Raw genomic sequence first — 15,306 nt, forward strand, 5'->3', positions numbered from 1 at the left:
TCTTTACTCATATTGGTGCTAGCCTGAATTACATCTGCAGACTTTAGGGGAGTTATTGTAGACTGACATCAGCATTAACTGAAACAGATTCCCCTCTTAGACAGAAACTTGTATTTCTGATATATTTTTCAAAATGTTTCCCACCCTTCCCAGTAGAAACCACTCCATACAAAAATTATCCTTATGAAGGATGCATTCAGTGAGGGGTTTCCCTCTTCTCTGGTGGCAGGGCAAGTGCAGCAATTAATTTTCAGCTGCTGAGTTCATCTCTCACAAGTGACAAAGCAAAGAAGGTGAGAGCTGGCAATTTTGGAGCAGGTGTCTATTAAGTGTGGAAATACATGATGTATGCAGAGTTAATCCGACAAGTGACACTGTGACAGTCACCCTGCTCACACCATCCTCATTAACAGCAGCGCGAGGTCCGGGATGGGGTTTTGCCTGTGTTGGAATATTTTAAATGGTGAAGATTCTCCACCTCCAGAGATTGATTCTGTCACATGATAGAAGACACTGATACAGCATTTACAGAATCGAGTTCAAAGCCTATCAAAGACAACAGAGAGTCACCAAGTCACCTTTGGGTGGGGGGGGGGTATGGATATGACCCAGCTGTTTTTTGAGGTAGAGTACCTAACCTGGCAAAAAGCAATGAAACTGGATGCTCAGTTTTATAAGGATGGGAATGACAGATGGGAACACCCCAAAATTTTTGAAAAGCAGCCATCAGGCTTGGCCATCTCATTTTTCATTTTGCCCAATTTCCAAAGTGCAGGAGGTGGAAGCTGCACAAAGCAGAATTCCTGCACTCCCGTAAAAAGCTGGCAAGAGCAGTAGCTTTATCACATTTCTGAAAAATCAAGCCCAAACTGTCTCAGATTGGTCCCACAAAATTAAAGACAATTTTATTTTATTTTAGCCTCAGAAATCTATGTGACAGGTTGCTGTCAGCACCAGGATACAAGAATACCTCACTGTCTGTAGAATGCCCAAAGCAGCAAGTGACTCCATGCTGCAGAAAACTCCAAGCATGTTCAGTTCACATTGATTTCTAGAGTCTCACACAAAATAAAAGAACCTGGGAGCCTGGACTATGATCCAGCTCTTCCCACTCCCAGATGATGCCCCTCACACTATCCTGATATTAATGCTCATCCTTTCGTTTCTGGTTCTGTTCCATAAACACCATGACTCTAGCTACAAATTGGAGAACGAAGAAGGCAGGGACAGGGGAAGAAAACTGGAAAATACTTTTATACCTAGAACAGAGGTGCTTTTTGATGGCCTGTGTGACAGAGTTCAGGATCCCGAGCTCGCTTATGGCTTTGCAGCAGGATGCAGAGCACGGCTCCTGCCCCTCACTCCTGGCCAGCCCAGGCTGGAAGCATCCTGGCTGCCAGCAGTTCCCTGTTCCCAGGGCTGCAGGTCCAAACCCCTCACTGAGACAGCCGGGTCTGCCCCTGAGCACAGGAGTCCCAGTGCCCAGTGTAGGGTTTGGCTTTGACCCCAGGAACCAAACACTTTCAATTAACAACAAAACCTAACTGGAGCCAGCCTCCAGGGCCTTGCAAGGTTTCTTAATATATCCCATTTTTCAAAGGGCTGCCCAGTCTTATTTATAATGACTGTGTCATATTAGAGCAAACATGCCTTCAGAGTGAAAGTAGAGGGGTGCAGGTATTGGCCACTGATTTCAAGGGGAATTTATTAAACTCATCAGTAGCCCAGTTGATCCATGGAATAAAAACCAGAGAGAAGGCTGCTGAGAGGTGGAACAGCAACAGTGAGTGGTTAGTGGCTTTGACAATCAATGTGCAGCTCAAGGTGGTGAGAAAGCTGTAAGATATTCAAAAAATTTGATCTGGAGGACAAAGTTCTGAGAAGCAAATTGTTGACACAGTCACAGCAAATTACTCTTCCAGGTCTCCTGTTTAACCCCAGTGCCTGGCTGTGAGGAGAGCTGGGCAGAGCTACACCTGAATGTGAATTGTAACTAGAACCCATCATTAGTTGCATGATCTTGCTTCTTCAACACTTTTCGGGTTTCAGGGTCAGATCTAACATTTGCTAAGTCAACAGAGATCTTTCTGTCAGCTTCAGCTGGCATTTGCTCAGGTCTCGAGGAGGAAGAATTTATCTGTGAAAATCAGTTAAATCAATATGTGGATGTGTGTGCATCTGAGTACTTGAGTATTTCTCAACATTTTTGAGGGCTTGTGAGTAAAAGGTAGATATATTGTTAAAAATGAAAAATACCCCTTTTCTTAGTGTCAGCTGATTTTGGGAAAAAAAAAAAAAAAAGTTAATCAAACTTACTATTGGTCCTTTATTCCTGGAAGTGCTTTCCACATATAATTTTTTACTTCTTCTAAGCAGTCAGGGAGTGACCCAGAGAAGAAGTTACATTCTTACACAACAGGTGAACCAGGAACTTGCTGTAAATGACCTGCAGGTATGCGGAACAGCGCCGTTCCTGCGCCCAGAGCCCCTGCACTGCTGCAGAGAGAAAGAAGCAGATGCTTACATGTATAGACAGCAATAAAACTGGAGTGTAACATTTTTAGGATCACAGCTGAGCTCTCAGACAAGGCTTTCTGCAATGACTAATACGACTACAGTCTAATGCGACAGTTCACCGTCTGCAGCCTATTCAGTCCCGAAAGTAAGCAAGTTCCTCCAGATGTTACACACTGAAAAAAAAAAAAGCACATCCAGTTTTCAATCTTTTTTATTTATTTAAACTGTACACAAATGTAAAATACTTCAACAGCAAATCTAAGTGAAAATTGTTTGGTTTAAATTATTATGGAACAGAACCTAAAAGGAACTTTATTAAATAAACATAAAAATTGGATTTAAAGGATGCACATATTGTAATGTATTCTACAATAGTCACTTTTTTTTCACTCTACATTCCATGTGCGTATGGTATAGAAAAGACACTGAATAGAACAAACAGAATCCATTTTGTACCCTGAAACAATTGGTAGGCCTTGTGAGGGATTGCTCAGTACGACTACATGATATATGATGGCTTTGCCATCTCATAAAAATTATAACTAATATGTTGGCCTCTTTGGTTCCAAAATTTCTGTATAATACATTTAACTGTATTCATTTTTTGCTGCTATAAAAATAACATTTTTTTTCAAATGGCAGTTTTTGACTAATCATGCAACTAAATCAGTGCAAACATTAAAAGCAATCATTCGCTTTAAAAAAGAAGCAAAAGATTTAATTTCAAGTATAAAAAAATATAAAAAAGTCATATCATAAGTCCAGTTTTGTCTAGTATGGGTCAACACTTTAAATTGCATAGCTCATGCGGCACCTGTTTACCTAGATAGTGAGCAAAGATAAGTGCACTATCAAGTACCACTTTTCAAGGCATTGAAATTTGCAAGTGCTATTATACGTGCATTCAAGCAGTTTGCAAGTGCTATGCTGTATCATTATTTTCTGATCTTTATGGCCATCCTTGACACCTCCTGGTAAGGAAATTGAAAGCACTCTCCTCTCTCCTCCTTTCCAAGACTTGTAAAAATGCTCCTCGCCTGTTATTAAATGCACTGCATTTCCCAGAACGTCTCCACTCTGTCGCTGTCACTCCTCTTTAGGGTTCATTGGTTTAGCCGTGGTGGCCACTGCTTGCTTGCTCGTCCCCCACGTGACGTAGCCTTGCCGAGTCCCCCACTGAAGAACACAGATTGCAACTTTTGACTTTTTGTTCTTTGCACAGTGAGAGATGCCAACAGTCAACACAGTCCAGATATGGTATCGATTCCCTTTTCCAAGACACGGCGGGTGTAGCCAACCATGGGTTGCTAGTGGGCAGTAAAAGCATCGGATCGCACCAGCCCAGCTTGTGACTCCACAACAGCCAGGAGTTAGAAATACAGCAGTTTCTAACATGTCTGCCCCTTTTCTTTCTCTCTCTCTCCCCCCGATGGAACCACAGAATTCCTTGCTGGAAGTGCTGTAGCAAGAAGTGGGTATCTGTGATGTTTATGTTTAGATAAATTTAAATTAAGAGGAAGTGATAGCCTCCCAAGGCAGGTGTCCTGCAGCTTCCTGTTAGACCTAAGAGGTGACAGTCGACTTTTTTTTTTTTCTTTTTTGTTTTTTTTTTAGTTTTCTAAGTTTGGTCATTTTGACACCTGCGTGCAAGAATACGTTGTGTTCTCACAGTCTGTGCTTTTGCCTGAGCAAAGGGAGCTCATTTCGGTCTGGCTTTGCCGGCAGGCGGGGAAACAGCTGCTCAGCCGTTCACTCGTACTGGCAGGCATTTAGGTCCATCGTCACTGGTCACTGACTTTCTGTGCTCATGTCCCTTTTCCGAGCTGCCTCATGTGTGTGTGTCTGTGTGTGTCTGTGTGTCTGAGCGTGTGTTTGTATGCGTGCCCACATTTTGTGTGTGTGTGTGTGTGTGTGTGTGTGTGTGTGTCTTTTTAAGATATTTCATAGCATTAACTTATAAGTGATAGAATATATAAGTGTCCATGATCCACAAACTGCCACTGTCCTGACACCAAAGTGAAATGATTATTTTTTTCTTTTTTTTTTTGTCAAACTTTTCCACAGTGACTTTCCAACACTGATGCCCGGATACACAGTGAAACTTCCTCCAACACCATCTTGTACGGGAATGTTTCTCTCTCTCTCTCCCCCTCTCTCTCTCTCTCCCCCCCCAAAACACACCTTAAATCAAGCACAACCACATTCTTCCACAATCATATTGGGAACGTCCCTTTTCACAATGTTGTATTCATCATCAAAGTACAGCATTGACATTGTGCTAAGTTTGGTTGGAATGCAACAGGAGTTCACGGTGCCCGGGTTCAGCCCCCGCATTCGGTACTGATTCACGACAGCGGTGTGAAAGGAGGAAGCCGACCCCGGGACACCGGCCAAGTAGGCCGGGCAGCTCCCTTCACAGTAATTCCCATAGTAACCTGATGGTGCTATGATCCAGTCATTCCACCCAATGAGTCTAAAGTCAATGTAAAACTGTTGCCTGCAACATAGATTGGTCCTGCCATCGCACTCCAGGCCTCTTTTCCGGATCCTGTGTTTGTTATCAGCGAGGCGGGCTTGCACCACTAAAAAAGGCCGGTGGGATTCCTCCCCGGGGTCCACATAAATTGGCAGCACTGAATACTCTTCACAGCCCTCACATTGAACATCCAAGTTCAGTCTCCTTTCTCCTCTCTCAAACAGAGCCTGGATTGCCTCTGTCATGGGAAAAGTGTGCCAACCACTTCTTTTGAGATCAACTTTCTTTTCAACCACATTCCACTTGTTGCTAGTGTCCGGGTCTTGGAAATAGACTTTGACTCTTACTTTTCGCCTGCTGCCTTTCTCTAAGACATATGGAAGCAGCTTCAAGTAAAGCCACAGGCTGGCTTGAACGACAAACAAGTTCTGGTTCCCTTCATTTGAGATGAAGAAATAGAGGCGGACTCTAGATGAGGCCAGATCGTCTGCAAGATAAGGAGAGATCAGCAAGATTAAGTCAAAAAGGAAATGTTAGCTTGTGTGCCATTCTGGATTCAGGGACAACACTAGAGCACAGCGGATCGAGTGAACAGTGACGGGGCTGTGCCAGTCAGAAGGCATGCACTGCATCAGATATCCCAAATTTGCAATTAGAATTAATTGAAAAGGGGACTTCTCACAGCAGCCTTCAACATCGGGCTGTCGTCGGATGTGTCAGATGCACAGACAACAGTAAGAGTTTTCCCCAATATATGGTTTTTCCAGAAAGCCAGATTTAAAGATGCTACAGCAGCACCTTGAAAAAGACCGGCGCTAGGACTAGATTCTGCTATCTCATCAGTTTAAGAATAGTTTTAACTTTCAGCTACCTGCCAATTCTCATGGGGAGAGCTCTTTCAATAACCACTAAAACGCCAATGCCAAACCAGGGATTTTGTTTCGATTTGCATGTATTCTTGTTGCGGTTTAAAGGAGAGGATTCATGAGACAGAACGGAAAATATTTCAGTAATGTGCCTGCTTGTCCAACAGATCAAGCTAACCCCCACTTAGTCTGGTAGAATATCGGCTATTATTAATCATTTCAATCTCTGCCTTTTCTCCCCAGAACGATGAGCTCCCATACGAGGCAAGGCAATGAAGCGGTTGTTCCCGCTGTAACGCCGTTATTGGCTGTTCTCAATACGCATTTCAGCAACACCAGAATTAAAGGAGAAAACCAAATGTCACCAAATGTCTGACATAACCCCTTATTTGTAAACAGAAGAGCCTGCTGCACGAAACATTTCAGAAATACCAGCGGCCTTCCTGCAATTTTGTAATATAAGTCCTAACTAAATTTGGCGTAGGTGATAAATGTGACGGCCTTTATGGCGGAGACTGTAATTCTGATCCCTGAATCAAAGCATCCCAATCGCTATTTAAAATTATTGCTGGAAAGGCATTTTCTCATCTGCCCTTATCGGTTTTGCTTCCGTCTGTACAGAGCTAAATGTAGATTTTTTTCCTGCCTTTTCCTTCCCTAAGAATCTTTAGCATTTTTGTCAATCTCTGAATGGGATTTTTTGCGTAGTCGGTGTCTTCATTTGTTACCCTAGATGCCTTTCATATGTGCCTCCAGAGCCCATTCAGTACCTTGTAATAGTTCAGTGACAAAAATTTTCACTGTGTTTGTCTACGTTTTACATAAAGTCAATTTTGGAAGTGTTACAAAAGACAGCGATTGACTGAATACCAAATGGAAGTACGAGCCCACCCCCAATCTCCCAACAACGTCCTATTAAAAAATAATAACCCCCAAAATGTACACTAAGAAAGCCTTTCTCATGTTAGTAAATACACAACTTTTTCATAAACTGTGGTGACAGTGACAGAAAAAGAACAGTACGGTGCTGCTGCACCGATCCACATCACTTGTGTTGTGTGAGATTGTGTGCACTCATAAATTTTGTATGTGAATATAACAAGCATATGTATAATGCAACAGATCCCATAGATACTGTAAATGTATATGCCTTTGGTAAGTGGGAGGGTAGATAAAGAAGATGAGTGGGCAGCATACAGGATAGAAAGAGATTTATTTTGTGGACAAATGATATATAGATGCCACAAGAAGATAGAGGGAGGAAAATGAAACGAGCGATAGAGTGATGAAGGAAAGGAGAGATGGGCAGATATAGACAGGTAATGCGCAGAGTGATGCTGTTCCAGCCAGATGTGCAAAGTTCATGGGGACAGTGGTTAAACTACTGGAAAGCTGTGCTGAAGGGATTCGGTGACACATAACTGCAATGGCTGGACAGGACTGAGATGGCTGGTACCGTGGGGATGGAGGGCAGTTAGTAAATAGACTGACAGACAGAGAGGAGACAGACACACTTGGTTGGACACTGCATGCAATGGACAAATAGACAAGGCCAATACTGCAAATGAAAGCTAAATAAATGGGAAACAAATGGAAAGAGAGGATGGGGAAATGCAAGCCTCAACAGACAGATGCAGGCAGTGAACCAGATGAATGTGCAGGGCAGACAGACAAGGCAAGGGATGCAAGAGATGGAGCGGGACAGGCAGAGGAGGGACAGCGGGACATGCGGGGACAGAGACAAGCCCCGGTGCTGCTCGAAGGACCGCCAGAGGGGAGCCGGGGGCACGGAGGCTGCGGAGGGATGGAGGGACGAGAGAAGGGAGTTGCAAGGCACAACCTGGGGAGAATCCCGGGCACAGGGGCAAAGCAGGGAGAATGGAAAAGCGAGGGCAGGGCCAGAGCGAGACGGTGCGGGGCAGAGGGGAGAGCGAATGAGGCGGAGGACAAGCGGGTGAGCCGGGCGGCCAGGTGCCCGTACCAGGCAGAAGGACAGGCGGGAGGACAGGCAGGGCGCGCAGCGGGCCAGGCAAGGGCAGCCGGGGAAGTGCTACGGGTCAGGCAGGCGGAAAGAGAAGGTGGGCAGGAGGACAGGCAGGGCGAGAGGGAAGACTGACAGAGGTCAAGCAGGGGGACTGACAGGGGTCGAGCAGGGGGAATGACAGACGGGGCGAGGCAGGACAGGCGGGGAGCGCGGCAGGGCAGGGGCCGCGGCGGGTCGGGCAGAGGGGCGCGGGCGGCGGGGGAGCGCGGCCGGGCGGTGCCCACCTGTCTCGGCGAAGCTGATGATCTCGGAGACCGGGTCGTGGGCCGGGGGCCCGGCGCTCGCCTGCCCGTCCAGGCTGGGGATCTCCACGCGGCCGTCCTCCCGCACCTTGCCGGCGTGCAGCTTGCGCAGCGCCGTGACCATGGCCGCCTTGGGCACGGCGTGCGTGATGTTGGGCCGGTCCCGCATCTGCAACCGGCTCAGGATGTGCCGCTTCACCGCCTCCAGGAAATCCCCGTCCACCTTGCCCGGCTCCTCGGGCCGCCGGAAGCCGCAGGAGGTGCATGTGTCCTGCGGGGAGCCGCCGGCGGGGGCCGGCGGGGTCGGGGTGGCCGCGGCGCCCAGCAGGAGCAGCCCGCAGGCCAGCAGCGCGGCCAGCACCCCCCGGCGAGCCGCCCCGTCCATGGCGGAGGAGCGGGGGGCCGAGCTGGGGGCCGCCCCGGAGCGCCGCAGGGAGCCCGTCTGCAGGCAGCGCCGCTCCGAGCGCTCCGCGGCGCGGAGGGGGCGGTGGCAGCCAAGCTGGGGGGCCGCAACCGCTCCGCGCAGGGGGGGAGCCGCGGCGGAGGGAGGGGGCGCCCGGGAAGCGGCGTGTGCCGCCGGGGAGGCGGAGGGGGAGGCTGCACGCGCAGGCACCGAGGGCGAAGTTGGCGGCGGGGGGGGAACAGGCTTGGCGTGCACGGAGAGAGCCCGGCTCCACGGGGGAGGGGGACGGCAGCAGGTGAGGGGGTGGCTGCGGAGCCCGGGGAGGAGGGAGGGGGAGCGGGGAGCGAGCCGGAGGTGCGAGGGGATCCGGGGAGCAGGGGAGAGGCGGCGCCGCTCTGCCCCGGTGCCCCGCGTCGCTTCAGAGGGGCATCCCCGGGCGCAGTCGCTCGTGGTCCATCGCTCGCTTCGGCAGGTCCGGGCGGGCCGCGGAGAGGAGCTCTCTAGTCCAGCGTCATTGAGGGGGGTCAGGGAGATAAACGAAGCAGATTTATATACAATCCAATTTATAGCCTGGAAGGAGGGGGGGGGAGAAATGCCACTTGTACCCCCCCGCCCACTCCGCCCCCGCAAGACAATCCGTGGGTGCAGGTCTCTGAGCAGGTCGGCTCCGCGCCGCTCGGTTGTCCCCCTTCAGCGCCCGCTGCTTCTCAACGTGCCATCAAAGTTGACCCGGAGCATAGCTGGGGAGGGAGCCGGGGGCGGCGGGCAGAGGGTGCGCGGCTGGCAGCTCCACTGTTGCGAGTCTTCTCCCCCCACCGTCCCGCTTATTATTAGCGAGATGCTTTTATTTTCAAAGCAGCGCGGAGGGTCCGGAGTCCGGCGCGGATGCGGTGGCGGCGCCCAGGGACCCCCGCCGCGGGCAGGGCACCGCACGCTGCGCGACGCGGAGCGGAGAAGCGGCGCGATCCCGGCGATCCCAGGAGAAGCTGCACGGATCCACTCGGTCAGACCAGCTCTTCGGCTCGCTCTCTCGCTTGCCCTTTTAAACAATATCTCCCTTGTTGGTGGTTTGGGTTTTATTATTATTGTTGTTATTATTATTTTAAGTGTGATTTTTGTTGTTGTTGCTGCTGCTGCTGCTCCAGTTAATCTGTCTCCCTCTGCGTCTTTTTGATCTTTCGCTCGCCTTGTGCTGGCTTGAACGCTGTGTTTTGTTTTGTTTGGGTTTTTTGTTTTGTTTGGCTTTTTGGTTTTTGTTTTTGTTTTTTGTTTTTCTTTTTTTACGCGTCTGATGTTCCCTCTCGGATCCGCAGTGAAAGGTCTCGGGGAAGCTGCTTGCTCCTCGTGTATCTTCTCTGATCTCCTTCTGCTAATTTTTCCCCCCTGCAAAATCACGACATTGTGGCACTTTCTACTGAAACTTTTATACAGGAGTTAAAACCACGTGGGAACTCCAACCTATAACAGAGACGCCATGGGTTCCTCTCTATTTAGGAGATTAAGTTAAGTCTTTTGCCCCCTGGGCTATTACAGTAACTTCCTGATGTGGAAATATTAACTATGCTGTTTCTTTAACTCCCCCCGTCCCCTCCCTCCTTCCCGGTTCCTGCAAACACACCCACCACACACCGGCTCCCGTCCCTGTCCCGTCGTCCGGCAGGACGGACGGAGGGACGGACGGACCCCGAGCGACCGCAGCTCTGGCCCCCCTCCCGCCCCGGCCGGGAGATGGATGCCCCTTTCTTTCCCTCCCCCGGTGCTCCTTGCCTTTTAAGCACTTGAAAGAAGAAGTCATTAGAAAGTTTACCGTCGGTTGGCTTTGCGACGGGGCGGGTTTCTGTTTGTTTGTTTGAATGGGCCGGGTAGCCGGGGCGGGTGCCGCGGACTGTGTGTGTTTTCCGTGGGGCAGCAGGGACGCGGAGCCTGTCGGAGGCAGCAGGGGGAGGGGGGCCGGGGCGGCGGCCCAGGGGAGCCGGGAGGGGAAATAACGGGACCGCTGCACTCCCGCAGCCGAGGCGGGGAGCCGGCAGCACAGCCGGCCCTGCCCGCGCCCGGGGACCGGCTTTTCTTGCGCGCCTTCGCGGGGCAGCGCTTTGGCGGGGGATGGAAGGGGAGCGGGCACCGAGGCAAAGGGGATGGCTGTGACAGCCCTCGCAGGGGTCAGCAGAGATTCCCACCCGGCTCCAGCCCGGGGACCAGCGGCCAGGGACAGGGGCCGAGGGGGCGGGGGGAGAAGCCCGGCGCACATCGGCGGCCGCGGTGGCACCGAGGCGGCGGCACCGAGGCGGTGGCACCGAGGCGGCGGCACCGGGCGCCGCCACCGAGGCGTCCCCGCGGCCGCTCCGCGCCCGGCCGGGCCCCCGCGGGGCCGCGCTCACCTGCGCGGGGCCGCGCGCGCCGCCGCTGGGGAAGCCTGGGCCGAGGGCGCCCCCTCTGGGCCGCGCGGGGCAGCGGCGGCGGGGCCGGGCGGGGTCACCGGGACAGCGGGACCGGGACAGCGGGACCGGGACAGCGGGACCGGGACAGCGGCACCGGGACAGCGGGACCGGGACAGCGGGACCGAGACAACGACACCGGGACAGCGGGACCGGGACAGCGACACCGGGACAGCGGGACCGGGACAGCGGGACCGGGACAGCGGGACGGGCACAGCGACACCGGGACAGCGGGACGGGCACAGCGGGACCGGGACAGCGGGACGGGCACAGCGACACCGGGACAGCGACACCGGGACAGCGACACCGGGACAGCGACACCGGGACAGCGGGACCGGGACAGCGGGACCGGGACAGCGGGACGGGCACAGCGACACCGGGACAGCGGCACCGGGACAGCAGGACGGGCACAGCGGGACCGGGACAGCGGGACGGGCACAGCGGGACCGGGACAGCGGCACCGGGACAGCGGGACCGGGACAGCGGGACGGGCACAGCGACACCGGGACAGCGGGACCGGGACAGCGGGACCGGGACAGCGGGACGGGCACAGCGACACCGGGACAGCGGGACCGGGACAGCGGGACCGGGACACCGGGACGGGCACAGCGACACCGGGACAGCGGGACCGGGACAGCAGGACCGGGACACGGGGACGGGCACAGCGACACCGGGACAGCGGGACCGGGACAGCGGGATGGGCACAGCGGGACGGGCACAGCGGGACGGGCACAGCGACACCGGGACAGCGGCACCAGGACAGCGGGACGGGCACAGCGACACCGGGACAGCGACACCGGGAAAGCGGGACGGGCACAGCGGGACGGGCACAGCGGGCATCCCGTGCCAGCCCTCCGACGCAGGCCGTGGGGGCGCTGGGGAGGTTTCCGCGGGCCGGGCTGGGGTGGGGGCCGAGGCTCGGGCTGGGCAGCGGGCGGTGCACGCTGGAGTCGGAGCTCTGCGCTGGGAGAAGGAGCACCTTAGGCTGAGCCTCCTACCTGGGCAGCGGGGCAGCTGGCCCTTCTAATCGCATCTACTTTCTGTCTTTCTTTCTTTTTTTTTTTCTTTTTTTTAACAGCAAAGAAAAATCTACCTTCAGGAATGAAGACAAACTCTCAAGACCTTCATCTTTTTCACCGAGCCAGATGGAGCTTTTCAAGGGCAGATGCAGGACACACAAATTTCAAGCATGACAGCAAAGAAGTCCCTTCTGCTCGTTTCATTTTGTAGAAGAAGAAAATAATAAAACTTCTCATAGATCTCTGAACTGCACTCAAGTGAGAGCTGTTAGCTGTCACTAATACAAAAAACTCGAGAGTGTGAAGAGGGTCAAGTGGAGGATCAGCTCATTACAGTGATTTAAGAATGGAGGGGACAAATGCTATTCTCATCATAAATATTTTCTTTCTTGTTCTGTACTGCAAAAGGAAAGACATTCATTGTGTGCTTCAAAGTCACATTGCAATCCCAGTCTAATTGTTCATGTTGGGTTTAATATAAACAAAATCTAATTGCATATACAGCTTTGTAAATCCTAAGCATCACTGGAGCTACCCTGATGAGAGATCAGAATTAGGTACAGTATTTCCTCCCTGCCAGTAACAGGTTTTGAATGGAAAGCCTGGAATGTAAAAAAAGAAATAATGCTAAAAATCCAATCACTCTGACATCCTGTGAGCTAATAAGAGCACGTGAATGCAACAAGCTTAGTACTTCACAGTAATTAATTTGACAGCAAAGAGCTAACAAGAAAACAACAGGCAGAGCAGTGATGACTGGTTCATAGAGGTCACTGTCAAACAAGAAATAGGTGCAAACACAGTCCATCTCCCTTTGGAAAAAAACTATTTCATTGCCCCAGTGAAAATGAAATGCCAAAGAGGGAAAATATAATGGGTTTGATGGGGATCACAAATCTGGCAAGTAAATCTAGCAGTAAAACAAGGTAGAGGTTTTATTTTTTACATGTGGGGATTTTTAATCATCCCTGTTACTGTAGTGGCATGTTTTGAGTTTTGCTTCCCCCGCCCCCCCCCCCCCCCCCCCTTTCACAGTTATCCAAAGCCATTTTGCATATTCAAATATTGGGAAGACTTATCTTCTCTCACAGTTACTAACAAACTAATATTCTAATAACCTCCATTGTTATTTAAAATGTGTCCAACACAGCATTCTGGAGGCAGTTCTCACACAATGGACTTTTCTCTGGCTTCCTCCTAGAGAAGAACTTAATCAAACCTCAGATGCTTTCAGGCAGAAGAGCCTTCAGGGAGAGCAAACAGGGTTAACAGAAAGAAATGTGCCATCTGATTTCTAATCTTGCTCAGGGAGCATGGCCTATTGATTGAGCCATAAAGCTCTGTTAATTTTAAGATTTCCTCAGCTTTCAGTTCTTTCCCTTGGGCATAAACTTGTTGCTTACACATAGTGGCTGAACTATCAGGGAAAGCTTCACATTCCATGACTCTGCTCTCTTCCCCTCCTCCCCTCTATTCTATTTGTTCTGAGCTCATCTGCGTGAGGATACATTTTCACACACACCTTCTCAAACCGGCTGCTATTCATCTGATTCAGGGTCATGCTTTTCCATACATTAAATGCAGGGGAAAACTGGGAAGGAAATGGCTGGGATCTGTGCTTGACGGGCAAGCACACGATTAGCCAGGGAGCCCTGCTGTGAGAAAGTACAGCGTCGGAGGGTATTTTCTGTAGAATCATCAAGTCTCATGACTGGAATCTGATGTCTATAAAAAGCTACTAGTATAATGAAAACAGTATAAACTGAGATCCTCAGGCAGTGTAAGTCGTCGGCATGTTCCTGAGACATCCTGCTGCAGAATCATGGAACAGGCCAGGTTGGAAGGGATCACCCATGGGGTCATCTGATCCTACCTCCCTGCTCAAACAAGGTCTTCCTAGATACAACTCTTTCTTCCTTTATAACCTAGATATTTGCTTAAGCACATTTTTCTCAGGGCTAAGGATGCAGAAGTCACTCTTGGAGAGGCCAGTCAGTGCAGCCCTGAGCTAGAAACTGAGCAGGAGGCGATGGCACAAGGAAGCTCCCTCAGTGCTCTGTGTTTCCACCATGCCCTCAGTGGGACCATGAACAACTTACATTAGCAAAGGATCTAGCCCTTCACCTTTAGCTAAAGCACCTTTTATGCACTTAAACCATTAATAATATCTGTTAGGTAACCTTACTAATCCCTTTGAGGTAGGATTTTCTCTGCTGTACTGATGGCTGAACGGAATAAAAGCTTCACATATGAGAGGCCTGGTTTGCACTAGAAATGCTTCTCTTTTGATAACCAGCAAATACAAGTTTTACTAGCACAAGCATCTTTTTCTGCAAGCGTTTCCCAAATAAAATAGGCTATACTGGCAAAAGCACTTTTTTTTTGCTCATATAGCTGCATCTATATGGGGGGTTTTTGCACGTAGTGAAACACAATCTGTTTTAAATGGCACTTCAGAAAAGCATTGCTATCCCACAGAAGTTTCAAGGCTAGACCTTGAAGTGTATACTTCTGCCTCATATCGAAAGAGCTTTTTACAAAGTGGCCATTGTCATCTTGCAGGAAATACCGAGAAACTGAGACACACAGATACAGGGGTAGGTTGGGAGTGTTGTGCTCTATCTGGAATTTGTGTTCATTACATTCTTTAGCTTCAGATGAAATTATGTATCCGTAATCAGACTCATTCCTCACTACACAAAATTACTTCTTGAACAAGTGCAACAAAGACTGTGGATGTTTCAAAAGCAGCATAATTCTGTATAAAAGAAAAGTCCTATTGAAAATCAGGTAGGTAAATGCTATTCTGAATGACCTAGACATTTTCTGAATTGTCAAAGGTAGACCTAACTCATTAAAAAATAAAAACATTAAGAGGTTAATCTGGCTTCTTCACTCCTGCCTATGCTTCTTTAATTGAAAACTGTTTGTTAACAGAGATTTGTTCTCTAAAAGAAAGGGTCTTACTCTGAACAGCACTTGGAAGAAGAGGGGTTTAGCAGACAGAAGCAAAAGACCTGATCAAACTGGGAACTCTTCATCTAAAACAGGTACAACGAGAATCTGAAAGATGAGTCACAAAGAAATACAGTAGAGCCCTCAACAGGTTTTGAAGAGCACCGATTGAATGCCAGCTTTCAGCACGAGTGCCAGGCAGGATGGGGGACATGGGGGAGACAGCAGGACAGGGTGGCAGGGATATACTCACAGCCTCAGCCTCCTGCTCCCACTGTGCCTGCTTCAGTGTGGCTGGAGTGCTGCTCCCCTCACCTCAGCTACCTGGCTGTGCTTCATGGGCAATGTG

The 15,306-nt window shown here is 50.4% G+C and overlaps 1 protein-coding gene and 1 non-coding gene across 2 annotated transcripts; one reads left to right on the forward strand and one right to left on the reverse strand.

The window, feature by feature from the left end:
* Window positions 1-2,712: 2,712 nt before the first annotated feature.
* Window positions 2,713-8,530, reverse strand: INHBB (inhibin subunit beta B). Its single transcript, XM_021526131.2, has 2 exons — window positions 8,128-8,530; window positions 2,713-5,480 (listed from the first exon to the last, which is right to left on the reverse strand). Exons 1-2 carry the CDS (start codon window positions 8,528-8,530, stop codon window positions 4,705-4,707), a joined length of 1,179 nt encoding a protein of 392 aa, XP_021381806.1. The 3' UTR covers window positions 2,713-4,704.
* Window positions 8,531-8,933: 403 nt separating this feature from the next.
* Window positions 8,934-14,257, forward strand: LOC110468377 (uncharacterized). The gene is made up of 4 exons (XR_013340359.1): window positions 8,934-9,020; window positions 9,408-9,551; window positions 12,062-12,559; window positions 13,153-14,257. It is a non-coding gene; the product is annotated as an uncharacterized LOC110468377 (transcript).
* The last annotated feature ends 1,049 nt before the right edge of the window (window positions 14,258-15,306 follow it).

The sequence above is a fragment of the Lonchura striata genome, chromosome 8 (assembly GCF_046129695.1).
Source record: "Lonchura striata isolate bLonStr1 chromosome 8, bLonStr1.mat, whole genome shotgun sequence".
Classification (NCBI taxonomy): domain Eukaryota; kingdom Metazoa; phylum Chordata; class Aves; order Passeriformes; family Estrildidae; genus Lonchura; species Lonchura striata.

Bases quoted from the DNA above. Each gene is read 5' to 3' on its own strand.
- INHBB (XM_021526131.2), bottom strand. From the start codon at position 8,530: ATGGACGGGGCGGCTCGCCGGGGGGTGCTGGCCGCGCTGCTGGCCTGC. The intron at 5,481-8,127 runs GTGGGCACCGCC...CTTATCTTGCAG, and splicing joins CATCAGCTTCGCCGAGACAG to ACGATCTGGCCTCATCTAGA.